Source organism: Sinocyclocheilus grahami, unplaced genomic scaffold, assembly GCF_001515645.1.
Source record: "Sinocyclocheilus grahami isolate Dianchi unplaced genomic scaffold, SAMN03320097.WGS_v1.1 scaffold1576.1, whole genome shotgun sequence".
NCBI classification, from domain to species: domain Eukaryota; kingdom Metazoa; phylum Chordata; class Actinopteri; order Cypriniformes; family Cyprinidae; genus Sinocyclocheilus; species Sinocyclocheilus grahami.
In genome coordinates this window covers 121,903-140,328 of record NW_015506755.1, presented here as the reverse complement: position 1 = coordinate 140,328, position 18,426 = coordinate 121,903, and the positions used below count along the sequence as shown (strand labels likewise).

Genomic DNA, 18,426 nt, shown 5'->3' with positions numbered 1-18,426 from the left:
TTGATATGCGCTGTGACGCAGCTCTTGCAGATAACCTTTTTTGTTCATTGTCTGTCATTTCGAAGCTTAAGTTGCATATGGTTTTCTTTAGTTTTAATTTGCCTAACTATCAATCTGACCCAGTAGACCCCATAATCCCACTCCGTCTCTCTCCCGCTTTCCGTTTTTTTTTTTTAATGGTGGGTGTTTATGCAGTTGGCTAGAGCAGTGCTGATTGGGGAGAACGGAGGTGCGCTCACTCTATTGGTTAGTAAGACTGCAACTCAAGGCTGGCAGTCATGCATACGCTCTGGAAGAGAGTAATATCGTGTCCATATCGCAGGCTTTGCGATTAGGAAATCGCAACGTCTCAAATCGCGATTTCGATTCGATTTCGATTAATTGCACAGCCCTACTTAACATTCACAAATACCAAAACAACGTGTCTACACCAGATTTGACAAAAGAAAATCGAACTCAGTGTGATGTTCTCTGCTGTGGATGCGGCGCGAGACGACAAATCCATGACAGTAAACTGATGCCACGTTCCATTTCTGACGAACTCCAGCGGCTCTGACGAAAAGAACAACTTCAAATATTAATGAGAATCATGAAAAAATAGTTTCCTCAAAAATATTAAGCAGCACAAATGTTTACAACATTGATAATCAGAAATGGTTGCGCAGCAAAGCACATTAGAATGATTTCTGAAGGATCATATGACACTGAAGACCAGTAATAATGCTGAAAATTCAGCTTTGATCACAGGAATACAGTAGCCTATATGTTAAAATTAGAGATTCACCGATTGCAATTTTCTTGGCCGATTCCGATTTTTTGTTAGCGTGATCTGCCGATACCGATTTTCGCCAATTCCGATTTTCTTTCTAAGAACTATAATTGACAGCATTAAAAACAAAAATCAAAGTTTTATTTTCATAAAAAACACGTTAAAAAGTCAGTAATAAAATAACAAATAAAAAAAATAGCAAACAACAGCACAAATAAATGCAATAGAATAAAGAGAGCTATGAAACATTCAGTGTTATTTTACATTTGATTACTTTAATTTCTATAGTCTTCACTGTAAAAATTAAATACAGATTAACACTTACCATTAAAGTTATAAAACGAATTCAGTCAAGAGCAGAAAGTGGTTTTCTTTGTCTTTTGTTCTTTGATTAACATGACAGACAGCAGCATAAATATTGGACTGCGGTCCCTTTGAGTTTATCCACAGACCCAATATACTGTTACACAACATTCGTTCTCTTTTTCAACTATTTAACATTCCAAAACTGACTGTGTTTAACTGGATACTCGCCAAAACGGGCATTTTGACATAATTTTGTATGTATTTGAACGTTTTAGCGCAGTTAGCCACTCATTTTGGTATTTGTGGCTCACAAGCTGTTTGAGACTGAGCGCAGATTGTGCGCTCCACTAATATAGATCAGTGGTGGTGCGCGCGCGTTCGGTATAAGCGCGAAACCTGCGGGAATGACTAAAATAATACTATTTAACCGGAGTGAATCAGACGTGTGTGAGAGAGAAGGGGTCGTCGGAGAGAAGAGAGCGAGAATGCGCAGCTGACGTTATTGCCTGTGCCGCTGGTAACGAAATGGATCGGCTCGAAATCGGAAAGAAGTGAGACTGATCGACCGATCACCGATCCGTTATTTTACATTTGATTACTTTAATTTCTATAGTCTTCACTGTAAAAATTAAATACAGATTAACACTTACCATTAAAGTTATAAAACGAATTCAGTCAAGAGCAGAAAGTGGTTTTCTTTGTCTTTTGTTCTTTGATTAACATGACAGACAGCAGCATAAATATTGGACTGCGGTCCCTTTGAGTTTATCCACAGACCCAATATACTGTTACACAACATTCGTTCTCTTTTTCAACTATTTAACATTCCAAAACTGACTGTTTAACTGGATACTCGCCAAAACGGGCATTTTGACATAATTTTGTATGTATTTGAACGTTTTAGCGCAGTTAGCCACTCATTTTGGTATTTGTGGCTCACAAGCTGTTTGAGACTGAGCGCAGATTGTGCGCTCCACTAATATAGATCAGTGGTGGTGCGCGCGCGTTCGGTATAAGCGCGAAACCTGCGGGAATGACTAAAATAATACTATTTAACCGGAGTGAATCAGACGTGTGTGAGAGAGAAGGGGTCGTCGGAGAGAAGAGAGCGAGAATGCGCAGCTGACGTTATTGCCTGTGCCGCTGGTAACAAAACGGCTCGGAATCGGAAAGAAGTGAGACTGATCGACCGATCACCGATCCGGGCCGATCATGAGGAAAATTGGCCGATTCCGATCCCTGGCCGATAGATCGGTGCATCTCTAGTTAAAACATTCAAATAGATAATTTAAATTGGCAATATTTCACAATATTAGTGTTTACTGTATTTTTAATAAATAAATGTAGCCTTGGTGAGCCTAAGAGACTTTCCAAAAAAAATAAAATAAAAAAAGAGGGGGTGGGGGTGCCTTGAAAATATTTTTCTCTACAAAAGGGGGCCCCGGCAGAAAAAGTTTGGGAACCACTGGCCAATTCAAACACACAATATTTAATTGAATTTAATTCATACAGGCCTACCTCATGTTGCATGTTTGCACTTTTTGAGAAAAACAATTGCACAATAAAAAAAGAACTTTTCAGGTCCATGTCCAATCCCTCACTTTTTCTAGTTATATAAGGTTAAAATATTTTGCCTGTAATTATTTTTCTCATATCGCAATATAATATCGATATTGCCTAGAGTGTGTAAAATATTGTGATATGAATTTTAGCTCATATTGACCACCCCTAGCTAAGCAAGAAGCTGTTTGTAAGCACATCTCCAAGCAGCGGGAACTCCTGAAGACTGCTGTGACGCGGGACAACGGGCTTCAGGCAACAAACAAAAATGTCTATAAGCTAATGTCCATCAAAACCAGGCCATAAGACCACAAGGTCATAATTCCCAAATGGTTGTTGGAAAACTCCATCTGTAGGAATCCATTGGCCCTATTCAAGGCTGAATGTGCAAACACCAGTGCAACACAGCTGTCTGCTGAATCCTAAAAGCATCAAACCATTTAGTACCAAAGATGCTCCAATTTGTGTTTGCCAGCCGGCAGCCAACTGGCAGAAGAAAAACACACACGCAAACACTGCAATCATCAACTTGAAATCACCCTCTTCAAACAGATGGGAGTTTCTTCAACTACGAGAACTTTCATGTCTCAGGGGTAGATTTTGAAGAAAACTAACAGATTGCAACTTTTTTCTTCTTGTTTTATGAAGGTCACATTAAAATATGAGACATTATAAGGGCAGGAGAGAGTTTACTCATATAAAAATTAATGGGAGAAATTGTCATTTGCAATATGGCAGCTGCAGTCCTGTCTTACATTTTTAAAAGAGCCAGCTGTCTTTTTTATAGCACCAGTGTCTGTTTATTTACTCAAATATGAATGTGCATTAACTGTGTCAGCCTGAAAAATACAGTATTTTTATGTGATTGGGACTAAAATTTTATATTTTATATGACTGGAAAGTTACTAAGACTTAAAATGGTACTGAAAACCTTTACTATGGATTAATTTATTTCTTGCTACTTTTTAAATGTCTTTTTAGAATATATTTATTGCATTACTCATCATAAAAACATTACGTTTTTTAAATGATCATATAAATTCAATTCAAAATGTACTACTGTGAAAATTATTCATATAAATTCACAAATTATGACTACCACACAACAAATTTGCTATTAATTTATTACTTTTGTAATATTAAAGTTTAGAAAATTAAAACTCACCATTAATTTAACTTATTAAAAAGTTCTAAATTAATGTTTTAAACTTTTTAGCTTTAAAATTTACTTTATAAATAATGTTAATTGTGCTATAAAGTTATTAACTAAAAAAAGTAAAATACTGATTTCTCAATAACTAATATTTATAAATGATATCAGAATACTTTGCAACAAATCAAAGGCTTGTTTGACAAGAAATCTGAAGCAATTTATGAAAAAGAAAAGTCAAGACAAAGTCCTGCTTCCAAACAGACTCATTTTAATAAAAATTCGGTGAATCTTTCAATGAAACAAAATCCCAGCACTTCTGCTAGCCACATTTTATTCGGTTTCTGACCCCAAACACACAGCTAAACGTATGCCTTTTGTTGGGCCATTAATACGAGTGCGGCTGTATACTGACAGAACATCATGGTTCAGCAGCCTCTGTGTTAAATGAGCACACAAGGGCTTAGAGCAAGACTGACGTGTTCTTCCTCTTTCCTACCACTTATCTTTGCTCTCCTGCACTTAAAAAAAAGTGATGTGTTTTTATTTAAGTGCACAGTTCATGGCAGGGACCATCACACAATGGCTTCATTCACTGTTGGCAAATGGTTATTTCCAAATCACAATCAGACTGGTGGACATTGTGGAGAAAAATCCGGGAGGAGGAGAGAAGGCCTTTTCCCTGTGTGTTTTATTAGAGGAAGTGGTCGTGAGTGACAAGCGCGTACATTCGGGAACAGCAGACAGTTCATACTGTACCTGAGCGGCTTCATTAGCCAAGGCTTTGTCTCAGTTTATGCTGGTTTCTAACACACAGATCCAGTCTGCTGGAGGTGATTGGCACATGGAACAGAATGACCAGTATTCAATAGGACTGAATCAGAAAATGTGAAATATGAAGACAATGAAATCTATATTCAGGTCAACTTTCAAACGTTCTCTCGGAACAAATTTCATAAGCAGTACTGGAATACAGAACACAGAGCCATGATTATGCTTCCACTCCGCATCGATCAAACTCAGCTTCAGAATTAGAGGATGTGTTATACACTGGTCTTTTACCATGGATTCACTGTAGTGACACTAACGGCACCATTGTATTGTGGCAGAAATGTGGGATACTCATATCAAATTTTATTATATAATTAATGTAGACAAGCATTAAATGTATTAACGTAGTAATGGAATATAATTACAGTATTTTTTTGTGATTAAGCTATAGCATGTGTGTATTTTTACTAAATGTATTTAGACTACTGTTTTTCAAACAAATACCTAGAACCCATATAGATACATTTTTACCATGGTATTGAGGGTTTTAACAGTGGTTATCATGATCTAAATGTATGCTACTATGGAAGACCAATGGTTAATTTAAGTAAAACTCAAACAATCAGAATAATTACATTTCACTATATAAAAATTGTTACAATTTTTACAGATTTTTTACAGCAAAGTCAGGCAACACAAACCTGTTTCATGGTTTGAAACACTATCAATGCAGAAACTAAGAAATACATTTTTCTATTAAGATATTTATTTAAAAAAGAAATGAAAAAGTGTAAACAATTGAAAGTGTTTGTCATGTTCTGATGATAAAGAGGAGTGTACAACCACAATTAACGGTTTGGTTTCTACAATTTTCACTTGGGAGCAAAAATCTGACTTTAAACTTGAAAGAAATAAAGTTTTGAAATTTATCATATGAAAAATGTTATTGTGATAATTGTTTTGGCTATACCTCCCAGCCCTAGTTCAGCCAATCAAATTGGAGGATAACTGTTGCATTAGGTTACACAGTGGAATTTTAAATCTATCAGAGAGTAGGATTTATTTTACGTACATTTATTTTACATTTGACATGCAGTTGGCAGATGCTTTAATCAAATGTGAAATATATTGCTTTGAAGGTACACATTTTATTTGTTATTTCAATTCTTGTTTTCTCTGGGAGTAGAACCTGTGACCTTGGCATTGCTAGCCATGATCGACTGTGTGAGCTATGGAAAGTAAAATCATGCAATGAAATAATCCAACAAAAAAAGGAAAATAACTAAATCTTCCAATTTTATAATATTCATTTCAATGTAAACCAATCAAATGTCACAATTAACGGTTTGGTTTCTACAATTTTCACTTGGGAGCAAAAATCTGACTTTAAACTTGAAAGAAATAAAGTTTTGAAATTTATCATATGAAAAATGTTATTGTGATAATTGTTTTGGCTATACCTCCCAGCCCTAGTTCAGCCAATCAAATTGGAGGATAACTGTTGCATTAGGTTACACAGTGGAATTTTAAATCTATCAGAGAGTAGGATTTATTTTACGTACATTTATTTTACATTTGACATGCAGTTGGCAGACGCTTTAATCAAATGTGAAATATATTGCTTTGAAGGTACACATTTTATTTGTTATTTCAATTCTTGTTTTCTCTGGGAGTAGAACCTGTGACCTTGGCATTGCTAGCCATGATCGACTGTGTGAGCTATGGAAAGTAAAATCATGCAATGAAATAATCCAACAAAAACTATTAATTTCATCATTAAAAGGAAAATAACTAAATCTTCCAATTTTATAATATTCATTTCAATGTAAACCAATCAAATGCTGAGCTGTTAATCATGCAAGATAGCTGATGTGAATATAGCCCATTGTTAACAATTTAAACAAATATAGGCCTACCTAAAAACCATAGAACCAATCATTAGGGCTGCACGATATGGAGAACAATGTGAAGCTGATAAACAATGCAAATCATCTTTAAATGAATAAACTTGATTAGTGTGTCAAATCAATTTAAATTATTTTCAAGAACTACTTAATCTATATAAACGACATCTGGAACATTCAAGTTAAACAAAATATGGAAAGAACGGTGCTTTTACTTAACTTTCTCATAAAACTGTCCTCACTCACACATCCCAGTCTTTCCTCAAATTCCATATTTGATGTAGCTGTTGTAGTACCGGGGATGTCAAAAGTACCAAAATTATCAACTGTCCATCAGTATAATCGATCAAATTATAAAATGATAAACATCAATTTATCATTAACACCCCTGTTCTCTTTTACTGCATTCTCCTTGCTTCTATCCTAGACTATCCTGTCCTAGATAATGTAGATTCAACGGCCTTAAACAAGCCCAGAGTGTGTGAAATATTCAAACTCACTCTAATCCACAGATTCTGAGGCCTCAATGATTTTTTCATGGTTGGTTAAAAGCAATTCTTCAGAAATTTGCCGTATACTGCACAAGATTTAACGCACTTAAAGCAAGTGAGGTTAAATGCTAGATGGAAAGACCTTTGCACACCTCGCCCGCGTGTGTGCGCATGGCACAGAATACGTATAAAACAACATGTGACACACAAGCAGGCATATTGTCATGACTAAGGACTTCCATATGGCGTGACTGCAGCCTGATTTTTCTCTGCGAGCTAAAGCCCTGCGGGTTGTAAAGTGTCTGTTTTTGTGACCGTCCCAGTGATCATGACTTCCAGTAAGGTCTTGCGCTACGTGCCTGCGTGTGTGAGCCAACCGGCCGGCCTCAGCGGCTCACCGTCTCACTGAGGAACAAGATCTAGAGGAAGCACAAAACAGTCATTCCAGCTGCCTGGTCAGGTACAAAACCCCTGACCAGCATATTCCAGATCAACTTTTATTCAGATCCAACGTACCATTAACCCAACCTCTAAATTAATAACGGCAAACCCTGCCAGACAAAACGTGTGTTCAATGGTCTCTGATGTGGCCATACGCCCCATGGGGCCAACCTTACTATTTGAGAAATTGACGAGCACTCAAATCTGCCTGGAAACGCACTGCACAACAAAAAAGGCTGGGAGGTGATAGCATGTGAGAGAGCTGTCTAGCTTTGACTGACATGGGAGTTGTTTTAAAATGCACACGCACATCTGAGGCTGCCGCTGTAGCACACAAGAAAGAGTGTAAAGTACTGCTTGCCATATTGTTATTCTGATAGTGTGTGAACCAAATAAATTAAGACTGTATATTCTACTGGCACGTCCAAAGAAAAATTATGGAGGTTAATCAAATGTGCGCTGTAAATCCCCGGCCTGCCCTCCAGCTGAGTGCCAATTGACTATGTGGAGTTCACAACACAACAGCAGCACGTCTGATGAATCTTTCATAACACAATCTCGACTCGGAAAACCAGTGAAATGCGTGACTAACAAGATTCAGAGAACTCCATTAATTAAGAGGATATAGGGTTGGAAACTGTCTGTATGATCAAAAAAAAGTGCAGTCAAAGTCAATCCCTCATTTTATCAGATTGTTTTTGTTTAGTTTTTTTTTTTTTTAATAATGAAGCACCACAATTAGGTCTGCAACTGAAAATTATTATTTTAAAATATGTTTGGAATAAAATCTTTTTTTTTTCTAAATGGCTAATGACTACAGTGTAAATGCTTATTTTCCGATGTTGTAAATAAAACAAAGATTATTGCAGTATGTTTTACAAGAAAATAACACGTTAGCGTTACTTGCCATATATTCGTAATTGTTTACTTGCAATTTTTGAGTGAAATTGTTTCTATATCCATTTTTTTTAGTGTACATAAACATCAAACAAAAAAAATTTAATTTCCAATTGTGTTTAAAAGAACTGGAAATGCCAATGTTTTGGGCTGAATCATAATGCAATCAATCATTTTTCAAGTAATGAAAAGAGTGCATCATTAATGTTCATCTGTAAAAAGATTTCACAAAAGCTTTTAAAAGCCCTAAGTTTCAAAACAAGGTTTGGACAAAATTTAAAGCATTCATTTTTATAACTTGACGATGACTCTGCATTGACAAGAGACAACAAAAACTATTAAAACAATTTTTTTTTAATAAAAATAAATAAATAAATAAAACGCTAGTGCTATCTGATAATTGATTTTTAAAATGTGTTTTAATTGGTCTGATGTGCACTAAACTTAATTGTTAATCAGTGAAGCTACAAAAGTGTTCTGACACAATCAACTATAAAAAAAAAAATCCATCCATCCATCCATCAATCAATCTGGGCCGAGTTTAATCCAGCAGGGGCATGTCTGACTGTGACATGTATATATTGCCATTATTATTTGTAAAAATCATCATTGCTGGTCTAGAATGATAATTGCAAGTTACTCAAATCCTTATTATTTCTTGGTGTAAATGCATGCTGATATTTTCCAAACTTTTGGAGGACACTGTAACATTTCTGGGAAGAGCTAAATCACGCATATTACAAAATGCCGGTAGAGTGTGATAATGTGTTGCTGCTGAGATATTGATGCATATTACAAACCATACAAAGATGGACAAGTCCTTCATGAATTATTCAGACTAGTCTGCCCACTCACAACCTGCGCTTTTCAGCTTCAAAATAGAAATGGGTCAACATTTCTTTACAGGCAAGGAAAACACATTAATGCAAAAAGGCACCAAAGAGGATCAAGGTATCATGAAACTATATTTGTGCGGTGTGGCCATGCTATTCCTGCCCGATGAAGTCAGAAATGCTTTTGTTTGCCCTCTTGAAAGCAGATATAGACCCAGACTTGTTAAGTGAGAGAGTGGAGAGAAATCAAAAGCCTTTTTGATGGAGGTCACCTGACCACCTGTGCAGCATTGATTGACATTTCTGACTGCTTACCCATTTACTGTTGAGACATCAAGCTGTATGTGCACGAATCATAGTTTCATGGTCAGAGAGACACTCTAGACCAGGGTTCCTCAAATCTTACCCTGGAGGTCCAATGCGCTGCAGAGTTTAGCTCCAACCCTGATCAAACTCAGCTACCTGTGATTTTCGAATGATCCTGAAGACATTGATTAGCATGCTCAGGTGTGTTTGATTAGGGTTAGAGCTAAACTCTGCAGGAAAGTGGATCTCGTGGGCCAGATTTGAGGATCCCTGATCTAGACAGACACTCACCAAACAAATTGCTGGAGTGGCCTTGTTTAGAGATGGGACGCAGTTCGTTGGAGCCCCAGGCGTAGCGCTTGTAATTGTCCCAAGAAAACTGCATCATCTGAGGAGAGAGTGACAGATGAAGAGGTTACTTTTGTGCATTTTGGTTAACTTCCTAAATGCAAAAGTAAAACATCACAGAAATAACAAAACAAAGTCCCACTGAATAACTGTTCAAAAAAGAAAAATGAAAATGGCGACAACTAACATACAAGTGATTGGGCTAATCAAGGATCAATAGCATAAATTAATTTGATTAAATCGACAATCGAAATACTTAATGGATCCATTTCAGCATGAATGAGCAGTGCAGACGCCCTTAATTAATGGAGGAAAAATCTCAATACTCGCATATCTTGGGTGTCATTTGATTTGTGGATAAAAATGGGCTATGCACATGGTTTTTTTTTTTTGAGTCCTACGCATATTTTGTAGCATTAACAACCAATTAAAAATGACAACCGATTAAGGAAATTGACATTCCCACAACATACTAAAGTGATAAAGTGAAAAGTTGAAATTATAAATAATGATATATCAAGAAAAAAAGTAAATCTGTGAATGGCTAATCATATTTTAACATTGAAAACACACACACACATTATAAAACAAAACACTAAAATCAAAGACCATATAAACAATCATAACATATCTGCACATGCTCAATACAATATGGAGCCGCCTTACGAGAAACAAGTAAAAGTAGCATTTCCCATCTGTGTCACTTTGGTGCCAGTGAACACACCATATGTTAGGTCTGGCTTCAAAATAGCCTAAAGTGATGATGTGAAGTGTGGCCATTCTCCTTATAGACCTTCTGATGTTCTGATGATTGTGAACATTATAGTGTCACATTATTTGGATTACAAAATGGTTAATTTAATTTAGTAATCAGATATTCTAAATTTGAACTCAACCCCGAGTGAACACTACAGGGGTGTCTAATAATTATTCATGCGACTGCATGGCCTTATCCAATGAGAAAGTTCTGCCTCATTATTAAATATGACAATACGTGACATTTTCCCAAGACATAGATTTGAAAAACTCCAGCACTTAAACATGGAAACATGGATCATGAGAGTGTTTGCGTGGTTTCCCCTTGATGCCGACAAAGCTACAGGTTTTCAATCACTGATTGACTCCTTTGACATGCTTGTGTGCAAAAGCCAAAAACTGTTCCGCATTTAATTGTGCATAAAATTATGGATATAAAATTATATACTTGTGCAATGTGTTTTAAGCTTACAAAACCGTGTTTGTGCATTTTGTGAATTATAGTGAGCATGCTTTCCACACTTTATCTATATTTCTCAAAACAAGACATTTTAAAAGAAAAGTGAAATATAAAATTATGTAAATCACTGTGTAAATGAATCAATATCTCAAAAACAAGAAATAGAGCAGCTTGAAACTAAATTATTACCTTTTGTTTTGTATTTTTTAAAACACTTAATTTATTAAGTAGAAGGGGAAAAGCAGCTGCATTATTTACTAATGATGTGTGGTGTGTAGAGGAAACAAAGATAAGCAGAAATACGCAGATCTCATTTTTCACTGTGACAGGACATCGCTGATGATCCCAGAGAAACAATAATTGGAGAAGGAAGAAATATCCTCAGTAATTTGTGTGTTAAGTAATCCACCTCCAGCTCATTTATCCTAAAACTCACAAGAAAGTGTTTTTAGACCACAGTACTAGAGGTCTGCTACCCGACCCAAGCCCGACGGGTCCCGAAATACTTTCGGGTTTCGGGTCGGGTTCGGGTTAATGTTTAATGAATAGCTTCGGGTTCGGGTCGGGCTTATAGCTAAACTAAAACTATATGCAGTAGCCTATTGGCTACACTGCTTTCATAGACGCACGCACACACATTAGTGCACACGACAACGACAACACAGCACGGAAACTTTTATTAGTAAAATAGCTTTATATTTCTCTGCAATGAGGGGGTAAAATCGCTGTTATTGAAGGAACTAAGCCTCATTGCTTGTAGAGAGAGACGCGCAGACTCAGGTTAACACACGCAACTTTCATCCCTCTCTCTCTCTCGCTAATTCAAATAAATTATATAATTAATTAATTCAAATAAATGCAATCTTACTGCACTACATCTCTGTGTCTGATTTAAAGCAGGCCGAATGCTAACGAGTCTTAACTGACGAAAATGACCATAATTTGCACGATGGAAGAATTATCGTCGTATACAACCATTCAGACAAAAAAAAAAAAAGCTCTTGACACACACACTCCTTGGACTGGATCAAGTCATTTACAGCCTCGGCACAGTCTCCCAACATCAGCCAACTGGCTTCAGTCAAATTAGATCAGTTTATCGACTGCTGGCCTAACTTTAAGTGTACCCTAATCATGTAACTCTCTTTGCTTTCAAAGACAGCCACTCAACACCAAACATACCGATTGAAAAAGAAAAGATAAAAGTGGAAACAAATGTCTTTAGTCGAGGACTCCAGGCTGGAGATAAGCAGATAGACAAAGCTGTCCCACAGGCCTCCAACTGGTTGAGAAGATGAACACAAGCTGTATATATTCTTACCAGTGCTTCCTGCAACGCTGAAGCTACAGCTCGAAATGGCGAAAAGACATTTTGGTAATAAAGGTAGTATTATAATAACTGAATTATTGTTTGAGGGTACCTAAAACTATTTTAAAAAATTGTTAATTGAAAAAGCTGAAATAAAATATAAATAAAAAAAGAAAGAAAGTAGTAAACAAAAAAACTGAATAAATGCCAACTGAAGTTTAAGCACTAAAATTACTAACGGAATATAAAAATGTAAACTGAACTAAAACTACAGTAAAACTTTTTTTTATTAAATAAAAACGAATAAAAATTAACAAAAGCATGTAACAAAATAACTTGCATTAAAAATAAACTAAAATAAAAACTGAAATAATAATATAAAATATGAATATAATATAATGCCAAATACTAATAAAAACTAAAATTGAACATGAAGAGACAGGAAAAACTGAACATGACATGACACTGCATTGTCCTTTCTTGCAATCTGTAATTTAAAAAAGCCATTCATGACCACGTACTGTACATGTGCAAATTAAACCGTTGCATGCAATCGTGAAATACAGCATTTTTTATTTTTTAATTGGCTATTCGTTGTGTGAAAAAAAAGATTTCGGGTTCGGGCTCTAAATTGAACTGTGCCGCTCGGGTCGGGTCGGGCTGGGTCAGACGATCTTGGGTACGGGTCGGGTTCGGGCTTCAGTTTAAAGCCTGTGCAGACCTCTACACAGTACTCGCTCTCCCCAGGGGTGTCAGTGAGCAGCTCAACAGAAACAGACCTGCTGTTCTCAGAGCGTCAGACAAAAAAAAAAGCTCTTGACACACACACACTCCTTGGACTGGATCAAGTCATTTACAGCCTCAGCACAGTCTCCCAACATCAGCCAACTGGCTCCAGTCAAATTAGATCAGTTTATCGACTGCTGGCCTAACTTTAAGTGTACCCTAATCATGTAACTCTCTTTGCTTTCAAAGACAGCCACTCAACACCAAACATACTGATTGAAAAAGAAAAGATAAAAGTGGAAACAAATGTCTTTAGTTGAGGACTCCAGGCTGGAGATAAGCAGATAGACAAAGCTGTCCCACAGGCCTCCAACTGGTTGAGAAGATGAACACAAGCTGTATATATTCTTACCAGTGCTTCCTGCAAAGCTGAAGCTACAGCTCGAAATGGCGAAAAGACATTTTGGTAATAAAGGTAGTATTATAATAACTGAATTATTGTTTGAGGGTACCTAAAACTATTTAAAAAAATTGTTAATTGAAAAAGCTGAAATAAAATATAAATAAAAAAAGAAAGAAAGTAGTAAACAAAAAAACTGAATAAATGGCAACTGAAGTTTAAGCACTAAAATTACTAACGGAATATAAAAATGTAAACTGAACTAAAACTACAGTAAAACTTTTTTTTATTAAATAAAAACAAATAAAAATTAACAAAAGCATGTAACAAAATAACTTGCATTAAAAATAAACTAAAATAAAAACTGAAATAATAATATAAAATATGAATATAATATAATGCCAAATACTAATAAAAACTAAAATTGAACATGAAGAGACAGGAAAAACTGAACATGACATGACACTGCATTGTCCTTTCTTGCAATCTGTAATTTAAAAAAGCCATTCATGACCACGTACTGTACATGTGCAAATTAAATATAGACCTGATGCTGAATGCAAACTTTCACTATGAAACATTTTCTAAATGTTTTTTTTTTTTTTTTAACAAAATGGATACAAAGCAAATAATAACTGAATGGCCAAAATAAAAGTAATAATAATAATAATAATAATTCCAAAACAAAATGAACAATAGATAAATAAATCCTTTTTTTTTATCCACTTTATTACTTTGCACATTCAAATAAAATAAAGGCTGCTATACACCATGAATCAAAAATTCACTGAATAATAGTGACTAAGGTTTTTTGTTTTTTGCTTTTGGTCACATACTTAAAATAATCGGTAAACTGTTATGCTGTTTATTTTGTGAGAGACTCACACAGTCTAACAATTCTTAAATCAGTTTAAATCTAAACACAGATTCTGCTTTATTGAAATTACTTTTTCAAGAGGATTTTAATACCTGCAAATTCTAATATGTCCGGCGTAATCCTATCATTTGTGGATGTGCCTGCCATCTGTCTGCAGCGCTCCGGCTGAGTGATTTCCGTCTTTCAGACGGCAGCGGGCGCCAGTGACGTCAACGAGCAACAAGGTTATAGCCCACATGCGATTACTGCGGTGACGGCGCACAAAGGGTCGGGTCAGAACACGGTGCGAACAGTACACAGAACCTCAGACGACCTTCAGTGGCTGAAACACAAGCGTGAGGTCTGGCTGACCGGAGACCGACACTGAGTGGCTTATGTCAGATGAGCGGAGAGGACAGGTGCCACATGAACCTGGTGAGGATGCTTGAAATTAGATTTTTATACTAGCTTTTGCCTTGCTCTTTCTCTCGCGCAGTCCTGAGAGGCATCCACCCCACAGCCTGCCAAACAGATCAAACAGCTGCCACAAGGTTGAGGTGCTCTGAACCACGTTCCTATAGGACCATCTCTTTCTGGGAATATGCTCAAAATAAGCTGATGCAGTGTGACCATATGAAGCGGTTTATATAAATAAGATAAAATAAAAATATAAAAAAATAATAATAATAATATTAAAAATATAAAAATAATCTGTTTCTTGTGGTATTAAAATGTGGGGGGGGGGAGGGGGGTATACGTTAAAAAAAGTATCATTTCCACAAAAGCAGCACAACTGTTTTCAACATAATAACAATAAATATTTTTTGAACACCAATTTTTGAAGGATCATGTGACACTGAAGACCAGGATAACTGCTGAAAATTCAGCTTTGCAATCACAGCAATAAATTACATCTTAAAATATATATAAAAAAATAGTTTTTATATATATATATATACATACATACATACATACACACACATATATACACACATAACAAATATATAAGTGACAAATGATATATATATACATACATACATACACACACATATATACACACATAACAAATATATAAGTGACAAATATCGGTATGGGAATCGGCCAATGAGTGTTTGTTAAAATCTGTATCGGTCCCAAAAAATCCTATCGGTGCATCCCTTAGGCCGATTCCCATACCGATATTTGTCACTTCCTCTCTTATTCGAAATTTTGGCATAAAAAAATAAATAGTATTTTGATCAGGTTTTAAATCAGCAAAGTTCAAACACCTGCATTAAATTATACTAGCAGTTGTATTGCTGCATCATCAAATAATTTCTAATGAACATGGATTGGATCCATTTAACATTCAGCAGGCCTACATAAATACAACAGAACAAAGATACATAGGCTATTAAATAAACAGTGCTTTTTAGGTAGGTTTAACAGTTTTCAGGTACAGAAATAAAGTAAACAAATGTAAAATAACACTTCACTGTATAAATTAAATACATATTAATCCTTTATTGTAACAGACTTTATTATGATTAATCTTTTAATTTGTTTTTGTTTACATTTTAATATTTTTTTGTAAGTTTAAATATGTATGAGATCTCCTTTAAGGCGGGACTCTTATTTTGACGGGTTTTCTAGTCTACGGAGCTATATGGCTAATGAAAGCACGCAGTTCTTAGGATTTAAAGTTTGTCAGTTTATTAAGCACCCCCCGAAAAGGCATGAGATCTGAATATATTTGTTTACTGTTAGCTGTAATAAGTGCTTTGTGTAATTCGCTGTATGTCGATGATAATGCAACTGAGAGAGAGATTACATTAACTGACAGTCACCACTGATAGGCTACCACTAAATATTGTAGAAACTTAATTTGCAACGATTTGTATCGCTATACAAAAACTTGAATATATATATATACATACATACATACATACATACATACATACATACATACATATTTACATTTATTTAATTATTTTTAAGTTATTTGAAATTGTAATAACATTTAACAATATTACTGTTTGTACTGTATTTTTGATCAAATAAATGAGCATAAAAAAATAATTACAAAAAGATAAAAAAAATAAAAATAAAATATCTTACCAAAACCCAAACTTCTGAATGGTAGTGTATTTATGTTGAATATTATCTGGAAAATATTTACGTTCAATTAGGTTGAAACTTTTTTTTTCTACCCACCATTATAGTACCTTAAGATGTATAAACCTGAAAAGAAACTAGGTTTATACTAGGTTAACTAAAAAAATAATAATAATCATAATCATAATAACAATAATATTTATTAAATAATATATGAAATATATAGAATATACACACATACTGTATATGCATTCACAAAGATAGACATTTATAATAAAAAAAAATACTAAATAAATATATTAGAGATTAGCTAGTTATAGATTAACCTTAATAATCATATACTTGGTTGTTTTGATATTTTAAATTTTGTACACTGAACACTGTGCTCCATTTGCAATGCAGTTGGTTGTTTTGATATTTTAAATTTTGTACACTGAACACTGTGCTGAACATTGTACACAGAACAATGCAGAAAGGACTCATGCTTCCTGTCTTCAGGGAAATGGAGAGGAAATGGGGTTGGCATTGCAGGCTAAAGGGGGGTAAATGGGATCCAAGAAGGGATCATAAAAAGGATGGTTTTAGGTCAAACAGAAAGCGAGGGAAAAAAAGGAAAATGGACTGTGATTCTGGCAGAATGAAATGGCAGCAAAAAGTGCTTTTGTATTTTGGACCTTGTAAAGGGTGAGAGAAAGAGAGAAAGAAAGAACCCTGCAATCAGCACGCTAGCAGAAGCACGAGCGCTAAAACTGAAACGGTCACAATCTCAGTGCCGAGTAAAATTCATCACCCACTCTCCATATACTTCATCACGCCTTTTATCTTCTGCATGTTAATTTTAAGTTCTCCCAGTCAGAGTACTTTCTATTTCTATTGCAACAGCTGCCCACAAACACTGCAAATGCAGCCCCTCCTACTGTACCCGCCTCCCCGTTCCCAAACCCTTCATCTCTCATCGTAACACCCCTTAATATGCCTCTTTTTCTCCCTCACACCACCAGGGACCAATGCATGCTGACAGTGCTTTTTTACCTGCTCCAGAACAGCAGTGCAAGTCGTTTGAGACTTCAAAACAACAAGTTCACAGTCATGGATTGGTGTTCGACAGCTCCACTGTTTCTCTGGAACTAACTGTGCACTGCTTTGCATGGCCGCACAGTGTGTTTGTGTAAAAGCATTGTGTATTGAGTCTGGTTAAGGTTCACTGACATCAGACTCAAGGCAGAGAGAGGGAGATCCACAGAAACTCTAAAATATTAAGGCATTTAAAAATAATAATAATGATAATAATATCGGTAAAATCCACTATCGGTCGACCTCTAATTTCCATGACCGTATTAGACCGGTTTCTTCTGGGAAGCCCCGACATTACACAATTACATTGTGATGCGTGTTCAAGTAGTCTCGTACATTTTTATTTTTCTCTTGTTCTTTCCAACAAAGAGAGGTTAAAGAAGTTGCCAACTTAGAAAGACAGAGCTTAAAGAAAATCCAAAGATTCCCACTGTTAATTATGACAATGTGTTGCCTTTATCAAGCTGCCTTCACTGAGAGGACATTATCAGAATGAAACAGTCATTTTTGATGCTGTTTTCCAGTAAAACCAGTCAAGCTAAGGGAGTGTGCAGCGCTGTGGAGATTTAGTATTCAGTAGGGAGCCCTCATAAGTACATGACAAGGCAAATAACTACCTAGTCAGCAGCAGAGAGTTCACACAGAAGGAAGGATGGGATAAGCATATTTAGAGCTTAAATGCATTTTCAACACACAGTCTCCTGCCTGTGCAAAATCCTTAGGGCGACTGATAATCTAATGATATTTAGTTGTTTTGCGTAATTTTTGCATATGATTTGATAGGCTTCCAGCAAAACACGACAGGTGTGGTAAACTCTTTGCATGTAATGTTAGCATCTTTCTGAATTCAAGCTTACTACAAAGACAATTAAAAGACAATTATTTCTGCAGAATATTAAAAACATTCTATAAAATACATAAAAAATAAAAAAGCATTAGAAAATATATTTTTAAAATATTTTATATATATATATA

The 18,426-nt window shown here is 35.5% G+C and overlaps 1 protein-coding gene across 1 annotated transcript in view; it reads right to left on the bottom strand.

The window, feature by feature from the left end:
- The window catches only part of LOC107571284 (mannosyl-oligosaccharide 1,2-alpha-mannosidase IA-like), a 55,663-nt gene that overhangs the window by 15,399 nt on the left and 21,838 nt on the right, over window positions 1-18,426 (bottom strand). Inside the window, exon 2 of the mRNA XM_016257601.1 lies at window positions 9,720-9,816. Coding sequence (XP_016113087.1) covers window positions 9,720-9,816 — 97 coding nt within the window. The remainder of the gene's footprint in view (window positions 1-9,719; window positions 9,817-18,426) is intronic.